General features: G+C 42.0%; 1 protein-coding gene across 1 annotated transcript; it reads left to right on the top strand.

Annotated features, from left to right (window-relative positions):
- Positions 1 to 346: 346 nt before the first annotated feature.
- On the top strand, positions 347 to 1,115 carry LOC147617189 (uncharacterized). The gene has a single exon (XM_086776364.1). The coding sequence runs from the start codon at positions 383 to 385 to the stop codon at positions 977 to 979; it is 597 nt and encodes a 198-aa protein (XP_086632490.1). The 5' UTR covers positions 347 to 382; the 3' UTR covers positions 980 to 1,115.
- The last annotated feature ends 9,955 nt before the right edge of the window (positions 1,116 to 11,070 follow it).

Here is an 11,070-nt window from a genome sequence, read left to right on the forward strand (position 1 = left end):
AAGGTGCCAATACTTGCAAAATTTAAGGGAATATAGTACAAATACCTTCAAAAATTTAAAAAAAAACTCTTCATACATAAATTTTTTGATTTTATATAGGAAGGTTTTCCAACTGTTGAGAGAAAATAGTTTTTTTCAAGCACTGGCTACATCTTTGAATATTGGGGGTAATTTAATCAACGCGTGCCTCAGAAGTCGTGTAGAAAAGTGTGAGTCAAGTAGAGATGTCAAGGTCGTCATAAAGTCAGCATAATGATGCATCCACGAAACTGATCAGAGTGACTTCTTCATCATCATTTAAACGTAAAAGAGAGAGAGAGGTGCCGGACTTGCACGAGCTGCCGGACTTGCACTGGCTCTCCTCTCCTCTTCGTGCAACCTAATGGACGTGCTGGAGCTGCGCATCAGGTCGGCCGAGGATCTCAAGGACGTGAGGCAGCTGGGTGTGGGCAAAATGCTTCACCCCTACGCAGTCGCCTGGGTCGCCCGCAGAGGCACGCGCGTGGAGGACCTGCACAAGCTCGCTAGTCGCCCGCCCGATAACAACACCTCCGTCATGCTGCAGTCGGACGCCGCCCATGAGGAGGAGGAGGAGGAGGAGGAGGAGGAGGAGGAGGAAGGCAGCCTTTACCCGACTTGGCCCAAGCACCACCCGGGCCTCACGCTCGCCGTGGAGTCGCAGGCCTCCACGCTCATCATCCGACTCTACGGCCAGCGCAGCCGCTCCTCCCTGCCCAACCCCAATCCGCGCAGGCTCATCGGCACCGTCACCATCCCGCTGGCGGACATTGTCAGCTCCGGGCGCAGCCACTGGCAGCTGCTCAGCTACAATGTGAAGAGGCCGTCCGGGCGGCTGCAGGGTGTGTTGAACATCTCGGCTCGCTGCGCCCCCTCCCCGCCACCCTTATCGTCGGTTGCGCCATATGATTCCTGTGTATCGCCGCCGCCGCCACGTACTTCTCCTTATGGTCATCCCTAGAACAATTGTACCAAATATATGGACTCCATTTGTGGATATATAACCTTAATCCTATATAAGACTCTTTAACTTCTTTCTTTTCTATAAAACACTCCTCTTAATTCTATCTAAGACTCTTCAACTTCTTTCTTTTCTCTCTCCCTTCACAATTAAAACTCATTGTTGTTATCAATCGGATGGCTTAACTTTTATTTAAAAAAAGTTATTATTTCTCAAACATTCACAATTATGCACAAGTAACTTTAGTGTAAATTTTTTTTTCCCTGAATCCCAGCTCATGATGCGCACATGTCAGAGAAAGAGGATAACTTTTGCTGGTTTTTTGAAATTTCCCAAATTTTCACAATTATGCAGAAGTAAGTAGCTTTAATGTACATTTTTGAAATTTTTTTAAGTGACAATTAATGTGTTTTTCATGATAGATATTTTAAAAAATCATTTAAAATTTTAATTTTCCTTGAAAGTTGTTACTGTTGTTTCAATAAATTCAATTGGTTGAAGGACTTTGCTTGGATTTTTACATTGATTGTTGATGGTTTAATTTTGAGCACTTCTTTTTTCTCTTATTTCTATAAGCTAACCATCTACCATTAGGTTTTTCAAAATATATACATGGTCATATTCATTATAAATTTTGATACGAGATGTTCATGAATAGTATGAGTTTTACATTTTGTTTTCCAATTGTAAACTGTTTAAAACTTATTACAGCCTAGTCATGATCAACTACTAATAAATTCTTGGCGTGATACTTTTCCAGTGTCAAAGCCTTCCTTGAGTTTGCATCAACCATTTAATCATATGGTAAAAGTATATTAAATTACTGACTAATCATTAGTAGACAACACTTGCAAAGCTTTCACAAATCCATGCTATTTCTTATTAGCAAGACTCCTAAATATAGAATGTTCATGAATGAGTTGATAAGAGAAAGATGGGTGTTGTAATCTTATTTTCATGCTCCCATGGTGGGTAGACATTTGACATTGACATGGGGCTAGTTGGGATGATTGGTTGAAAATTATTGGGGATTGCATTGTCTTCCACCCGCTTCTTCCTAGACTTTCTTCCATCACCTACAATGGTCCTTGTGGTGGGATTTTTATGTCCAGCTCCTTCAAGATTAAATTTGAAATACCTACTTGGGTACTCACCATTGCTTGTTTCCATACTTTGGGTCTTCTCAAAAGTGTCGCTCATAACTTGGCATACTCCTCTTCTTCAATTTGCACTTTGAGTGCTCTCCTTTTATGCCTTCTTTGTCTTCTTTGCCTCTCAAGGAGATGTGCTTCCTTCACTTCAACCAAGGCTAATACGATGTCTTATTGGAAATTAGAGGCCACTTCCCGGGAGGTCACCCATCCCAGTAGCGCCACTGTGCGCTTAACCTCCACCACCCTAATTCTTTCCAAGCCACAAAAAGTGGTGGAGGAGGGATAAGAATGGCCCTAATCTTCTATTACTTATAGATGATCCCATTGCTTGGGATTCTATGCATGTGGGATGTAGGCGGCCAAGCCACGACCTTTCAACACCCTCCCTCGACGGCCAGGGCGTAGGGTACTCAGAGGTTGATGATAAGGGGCTTAGAGGATTCTCGCACTAATAATGATGTCATGGTTGGTATCCTTAGGATTTACCCACATAGCCTTCTTTTTGGCCCATGATTACACCCGGCATGTGAGCAAGCTTGTCTATCCACTCATACACGCATTTGGCCTTCGTTCAGCTCCATTGAGAGGAATTGGCAAGTCGACCTGGTCCGCTAACAACATCCCAACATGCCCTCCCTCGCTCTAATACTGTTGAGAATTGGGAGCCACTTCCCAAGAGGTCACCAGTGTTCACACCACTACGCGCTTACCTCCACCACTCTAATCCCTTCGAAGCTATAAAAATTGGTGGAGGGGGGATGAGAATGGTCCTAGTCTTCTATTACTTATAGATGATCCGATTGCTTGGGACTCTATGCATGCTGGATGTTGGTCTTCTCTTCAGCCAAGGCTTATATGATGTCTTCCTTGGTTTTGACCCTATCTCCTTTCATAGGTTGCTATTCCCTTGGCTTTTGAAGCTATGATTGGGATTAGGTGATTAGTTTCTTGTGCTTAGGCTCTTCTCCTTTCTTCTTGGGATCTTCATGAACTCTTTAATGTTTGGGAGGCTTTGTTGAAATAGCAATGTGTGAGGGTACAACAAGTGTAGAGCAAGGGGGAGAGCATGCACATTAAAATGGAAAGAAGAAAGACTAAGGGTCCTTACTCAAAGGTTAATTCGTATGGTTACATGAAAAAGGTGAATTCAATGGTCAAAATAGTAGCACGTGGAAAGCACAAGGTGGCATGTATTTATTAACACATGGATGGCACAAGGGTGCATGTATTTATTAACACATGGATGGCACGAGGGTGCATGTATCTTGTGGATGAGTGTTCCTTGAGAGCTATAAAAATACGTAATCCTTGGCTCATTTTGAGAACTTGATTAATGAGATTGTGTCTTGATTAAGTGTGACATTACTTAAGCTTTTTTATCAATCCTTGCTTAATTAGTGTAGCTTCTTAATCATAGAGTTTTTCTCTTATTATGATCTACCCTAGGTAGCACAATTTATAACATGGTGGCTATGGTTCTTAGTAAGAGGTTAAGATCAAAGCTTTATTGAGCTCTTAAATAGTTATTAATTAGTACCTTAATTAAGCATCTCAAGTAGCAACCCCAATGCTTTTGGGTTCACACTAATCTTGCTGCAATGTTTTCCATGATAGTACAAATCTATAGCATCACCGAATCTGTAGAGCATAGCATTTGAGGGTATCTGTACTCAGTACAATAGAATTGATCTCAGAGCAAGACGTGCATCATGTCTTCATCTTTGTAAAAATGACTGGTGTCCAGTGGGGCAATAGAATAACTATGAAAGCCGACTCTGGTGCACATTTTTACACAATAGAAATAGCAACAACATGTGTAGATACCAGTAGTCCTCACGAGAAGTAAGTGTTGAGATGTCAAGCTCAACATAAGCTGACACTCATGAGGTGCTTGCATGATCGTTTGACATTTACATCACTGGCGGGTTTGGTAGTTGGCACCAACATATCTTTGCCAGAGATTCTACAGTTGGACTACACCGACTAATCCACATCTACCCACTCCTCTTAGCGTGTTCACATTATGCCCGCTTGTATATACTCTATTATGTGTGCTCGGGGGGTTCACTATATGTAAACCCTGTGTATCACGTGCGTTCAAGGACTATTTTTATAATCCCTTATCTGTGAAATTTTCATGAGAATAAATCACACCCTTTGTCTATTCAATATCTGAATAACCCCTTTAAATGGTATCCTTTTATATGTAACAATTGTGTAAAAAAGAGAATTTAAAAACTCTTCATGTTGAACTCACATGCTACGCGTACATATTTATGAGTGACGCCCTCGAGTATGTGTGTTAGTCACTTTATCTTCTTTGTAGGCCTCTTTTGTTGTGTGAAGAAGAAGAAGAATTTTCAGCCTCTCACATTATGTGTTCTCTTCTAGGGTTTGTGTGAGCTTGTGTGTGCTTGCAAGAGCTCAAGCTCTCTCCTCCCCTACATGTTTTCATGGTATCAGAGCCTGGTTCATGCTAAGGGCTAAGCGGCAAGCAAGAGAAGCACAGGAAGCGGTACGAGGGTAAGAGCTTCATCTACTCTTCCCCCTTTGTGTTGGCTACTACATCCTTGTCAGGAGCTCTTCGGGAGGCACCGGCAAAGGAACTTCGATTGAGGAGATTTCTTCGCGGGAGTAAAGCTATAGGGAAACTATGTTATCTATTGGACCCAATTTTTAGGGCTAAAATTGCATTTCGGGCATGTCTAGACCTCCATTTTTCAATTCGTTGGCGTTCACGCGACTGAGCAATGTGGGTAAGTTTCGATTCTCTACATCACTTTGTTTTTGGAACTGCAGGAAGGGCGATTGGTTGCGTAGACACTGTATGTACTGCAAAGAGGTCTCAAAGTTGCCATTGGGTGTATGTATGCAAATTGAGGTCACTGGTTGTGACAGTTTGGGTGCAGTACAGTACCGTTGTAGAGAATATAGTAGTTTGGTGCAGAGTGTTGTTTTTGGTAAATTTGTGTTACAGAAAAGATGTTGAATGATGAAATAAACTTGATTGTAGCAGAAAAGATGTCGAATGATGAAATAAACTTGATTGTTGCAGAGAAGCTTGACAAGAACAACTTCCATGCTTAGAGGTTTAGATTGATAAATTTCCTGATGGGAAAAGGGTACTGGGACTACATTGAAGGTGAACATGAGGAGTCATAAGAGATACCGGAGATTAATCCAACTGTTGCATATGTCAAAGAATTCAAGGATTGGAATCAAGGACCTAGGAAATTCATGTATTGTCTTTCTATTAGTATACAGGACGCCATGATTGGGCAATACAGGATGCCAAGTCACCTAAGGAGGCATGGGACACCCCTTGGTGAAGTTGTATGAAACTAACACCAAGGTACGAAAGATTCAATTGAAGAATGAGCTTCATACTGTGGAGAAGAATATGTCTGTGAATGATTATGTCTTGGAGATCAAGGGCATTGTGGAATCACTTGCATCAATTGGTGTTTCTGTTGATGATGATGATAAGGTGGAAGTGTGTCTATGTGGTCTCGGGCCACAATACAAGGCGTTCAAGACATCTATTCAGACTCGAGAGGAGAATATTCAAAACTTCACAGATTTGGTGTCAATGCTGATCATTGAAGAGGAACTTGGGTGAAGATCAACAATCTTCACAAAACAAAAATAGTTCAGAGCAGCAAGCCTTCTACATAAGTGTAGGTAGAGGACGAGGTAAAGGTCGTGGACGTGGATGTGGATGTGGACATGGTGGTGGCCAAATATGTAATCAGAATTATGGTCAACAGTAGCAATAGTCCCAGGATTCACAACAACAACATACAGGTGGAAGAGGCCAGTTTAGAGGCAGGGGGAGTCAAAGAGGTCATGGTATACAGGAGATCTACCAGTGGATTTATGTTTTCATTGGGAGGTGGTGTTGTGAAATGGAACAGCAAGAAGTAGCCCACAGTTTCCTTATCGAGTACAGAGGCAGAGTACAGAGGGGCTGTGGTGGCAGTGTGTGAGGTAGCTTGGTTAGGCAAGCTACGTTGATTTGGGGTTGCATGTAGAGAGAAAGGTTGTCATATATTGTGATAATGTTAGTAGTATACAGTTGGCCAGGAACCGAGTTTTCCATGCGTGGGACGAAACACATTGAGGTACACTCACTTTATCAGGGAGAGAGTCTTGGCATGCGACATCGACTTGGCCTACGTCACCACACAGGATCAGGTCAGCTGACATCTTCACGAAGGCCTCGGGCACTGAGAAGCTCCGTAGATTTTGAGATATGCTTAGAGTTCATGAGCTAGAGTTAACCTTGAGGGGGAGTGTTAAGATGTCAAGCTCAACATGAGCTAACACTCATGAGGCGCCTCTTTGACCATTTGACATTTACATCACTGGCGGGTTTGGTAGCTGGCACACTGACATATCTTTGCTAAAGATTCTACAGCTGGACTACACCGACTAGTCCACATCTACCCACTCCTCTTAGCATGTTCACATTATGGACCACTTGTATATACTCTATTATGTGTGTTAGTCACTTTATCTTCTTTGTATACCTCTTTTGTTGTGTGAAGAAGAAGAAGAATTTTCAGCCTCTCACCTTGTGTGTTCTCTTCTAGGGTTTGTGTGAGTTTGTGTGTGCTTATTACAAGATCTCAAGCTCTCTCCTCCCCTACATCTTTTCAGCAAGCATAAGAAGAAGAGCAGTCCACATATCTCTGCAAGTGCCTCAGATTCTTGGCGGTAAGCATAGTGTCTAATTAATTTCCCCAGAAGCAAATGATTGGCCATCATAGTAGCGCGCAACTAAGAATTTTTTTGTCGTTAAGCTCTTCAGCTGGAAGCATACATTGTCTCAAGTAGACGAGCTACATCTAGGCAGTGAAAGTGAGAAGCATCACAACAGTAGTCTAACAATACATCATCTCATCAATAGATGAGTAGATGAGCTACATCAGATTCGGTTGGCCTGGGTGCATCACAACATGAGTATAACAATCCTGCATAGAAGGCATATTTTGGAAGAGCAATTTTGTGTAGCCAATAAACTAGTGTACCTCATGAGCAGGCAGTAGCTCATAGTCATCTCCATGGTTAGAGCAAGCAACACAGTCTTAAAAGTAGGAAACAAGCCTCTACTATGTGAAGAAGCATAATTTTCATTTATAAACCATAAGGTTATCATTAACCTCTCTAAGTTGTGGTGTAAAAAGCCTTCTACAAAAGTTTAGTCAACACTTTTATTTGGGCTTTGGGTTGTCCAATTGGGCTACATCAATTGGGGCATCATCGACGACAACAAATGATTCTTTTAGAGAAACCCTAAGGGTTAGCTGTCACCATTCGGGTCAAGACCCGACACTTCAATGGTCTCGGACTACCTAGTCGGCTCCTAATAAAGAGCAACAACTATCTTTATTGTGTTCAATGATTGTAATCAGCCAATGCAGAGTGTTGAACCCATGCGCAGGGGAATTATGCACAAGTTAGATTCCATTCATTCATGCCTCCCGATAGCAGTAGTTAACACCAAAATAGACATTCATGCAACACAGAGTAGCAACAAGAGAGATGGACTACCTAGAAGACATCCTCTTTCGAACATTGTCACACACACATCCCCCCACGAAGGAGAATCCCCTTCCTCCTTACATCCATATAGAATTGGAGAGCCCCCATACAAAGAAGTAGCACTACTCTCATGAGTCCTTACCTCCTCATCATGACCTCCAAATATGAAAGAATACCATAATAAGCCATAGGTCTTCATGACTTCATCCATATATTATGAAGCCCAAAGAAACTATGGGGTCTCACAAAATCTAAAATATATCACTATTTCTTAATGGATTTTAGCATGAGATTACATCTGATGCTAATTGGAAGTTTTATGTGTTTTTGTATGTGAGCCTAGAAGTGCATTTAATGCCAATCAAGAAGTACTCCTAAATGTGAAAAATTTGCTTAGGGAAAAATTCTTCCTCAACACTCTCTTCTTCCATCTCCTCACTATCTTTGCTCTTTGTTAGGAGTAACATCATCAACTTCATTTGCTAGGATGGGAATATGTTCTCTTTACCTACTAAAGGGGAAGAACCCTCTCGGTTTTCTTCTTGGATCCTAAACATTATGAACCCAGAGAGTGTAAGTATCACATGTGCAGCATAGCAAGCCTTACATCCTTCTTATTCTTAGAAATGTGAGTTCTTATATGTTTTCTTTTGCAAGGAAATTTTCTTTTGTAGAGACTTACCGCACTAGATGAATGGGAATTTTAGAACCCATATAACTGAAACTCAACCTGAGGAGAAGGAGGATAAGTCATGCCCTTATAAGCATCCTCCCTCAATAACCAAAATCAAAAGATAGCTAAAAGTTCCAATGAACAAGATGGGACACTACTTTGAAAGCGATAAAATGAACGTCATATCACTTGTTGTGTACAGGGGCCATACAGTCTCTTCTTCCATCTCCTCACTATCTTTGCTCTTTATTTTTAGGAGTAACATCATCAACTTCATTTGCAAAGATGGGGATATGTTTCCTTTACCTACTAAAGGGGAAGGATCCTCTTGGCTTTCTGCTTGGATCCTAAATATTATGAACCCATTGAGTGTAAGTATCACATGGCAAGCCTTACATCCTTCTTATTCTTAGAAAGCTGAGTTTTGATATATGTTCTTTTGCAAGGAAATTTTGTTTTGTAGAGACTTACCTCACTAGATGAATGGGAATTTTAGAAGCCACATAACTGAAATTGAGCCTGAGGAGAAGGAGGATAAGCCATGCCCTTATAAGAATCCTCCCTCCATAACCAAAACCAAAGGATAGCCAAAAGTGGCAATGAACAAGATGAGCCACTACTTTGAAAGTAATAAAATGAACGTCATATTTCCTGTTGTGTACAAGGTCCGTAAAGTCTCCATGATCTTGGATGGAGGTGCTGGTGAGCATAATAACAAAGGATTACTAGGAGGCTTGGGGGGGTAGCACCACTCATAGGCACACAAGACTTGTAGAAAACCTTGTTGAGACAAGAACACATCCAAACCCTTAGGATCTTGTGAGATATAAAGATCAATACCTTCAAATTAAGCTTCTCTAACACATATTCATTGGTGATGGATTTTTAGAGAAGAGGGTCAAACATGATGATCCTTGGAAGGCCTTACATGAGATAAGCAAGGATGGTTATGATTGGGAAAACAATCACATTTATATATTCGAAGGAAACCAATCCTTGAAGATAAACTTAAATACAAGGACTCATCCCATGAGTTGAGGCATTCTTGCCAACGAGTCTAACACATTTGTCTCTGAACCGCTCAATCTCACAACATGTGTAAATATTAAAACAAAATGATAGTGAAGATGAGAATAAGGACTATGATCCTATCCCAAAGCTTGATGATGACTCTGTGAAAAGATGCAGGGGGAAGAGAGCTTGAGCTCTTGCAAGCACACACACACACTCACAAAACCCTAATAGAGAACACACAAGGTGAGAGGCTGAAATCTTCTTCTTCTCTACTCAACACTCAACACACCATATACAAGATAAGAGTACACACAATATGAAAAATACTCAACCAATACATACACGGGTTCTCTATAATGTGAACCCGACTAAATGAGCTGGCGCTATAACTATGCCAATCTCTAGAATGGCTGTCACACAGCCTGTCACATCCCACTGGCCGCATATCTCCCATGATCTCACCAACCATGCCAGTGGTGTGAGTGTGGGGCCTATCCCCCAGGCGGGCCACCGCCTCACTAGACGAGCTCGATACCTCAACACTCCCCCTCGAGCTCAACTCCATCTCATGTACACCAAGCGAAGCCCTAAATCTGCGGAGCTTCTCTGTACCCAATGCTTTGGTGAAAATATCAGCTACCTGATCCTCTGTGCTGACATAAACAAGGTCAAGATCTCCTGCCAAGACCTTCTCTCTGACAAAGTGGTAGTGGACCTCTATGTGCTTTGTACGAGCATGAAAGACTGGGTTCCTGGCCAACTGTATACTGCTAATGTTGTCACAGAAAATGACTTGTCTATCCACTGATAGACCGATTTGGGTCTATCCAATGATAGACCCAAATCTGTAAGTAGCTTTCTCAACCAAGCTACCTCACATGCTGCCATAGCAGCTCCTCTGTACTCGGCCTCTGTACTCGATAGAGCAACCGTAGGCTGCTTCTTGCTGCTCCAAGTCACAGCAGCACTCCCCAAAGAAAACATGAATCCACTGGTAGATCTTCTATCTGAGATACTACCAGCCCAATCAGCATCTGTGTACCCATGTACACATATCTCTGTCCCAGTCTCATAGAATAGTCCACAATGCAAAGTAGACTTCACATACCTCAGTATGCGTCTCACTGCATCCAAATGCGGTTTCCGTGGAACCTGCATAAACTGACTCACCAACCCAACAGCATAGATCAAATCTGGTCTGGTGATCGTCATGTAGATCAAACTTCCTACTATGCTCTTGTACATAGTAGGATCCTCCAAGATCTGTCCTGAATCTGCACTCAACTTGCCATTATGATCCAATGGCACAGAAATAGGCTTACAGCCTGTCATACCATACTTGGACAACATGTCCAAGCCATACTGTCTCTGCAGTAATCCAATACCATGTGGTGACCTAATCACCTCAATGCCCAAGAAATATCTGAGCTCCCCTAGATCCTTCATCTCAAACTTCTGTCTAAGCAAGATCTTTACATTAAAGATCTCTGCATCATGGTCCCCCGTAATGATCAAGTCATCTACATAGATGACAACAAGCACAACTCCTCTATCACCATGTCTCACATACAATGAGAAATCTGCATTGGCTACATGAAAGCCAATAGTGACAAGATATTCAGAAATCTTGTCAGACCATGCTCTTGGTGCTTGCTTTAAGCCATACAGGGCTTTCTTCAACCTGCAAACATGCTCGGGGTGACCCT

The sequence above is a fragment of the Cibotium barometz genome, chromosome 37 (assembly GCF_041138505.1).
Source record: "Cibotium barometz isolate CiBa-2024 chromosome 37, ASM4113850v1, whole genome shotgun sequence".
NCBI lineage: Eukaryota > Viridiplantae > Streptophyta > Polypodiopsida > Cyatheales > Cibotiaceae > Cibotium > Cibotium barometz.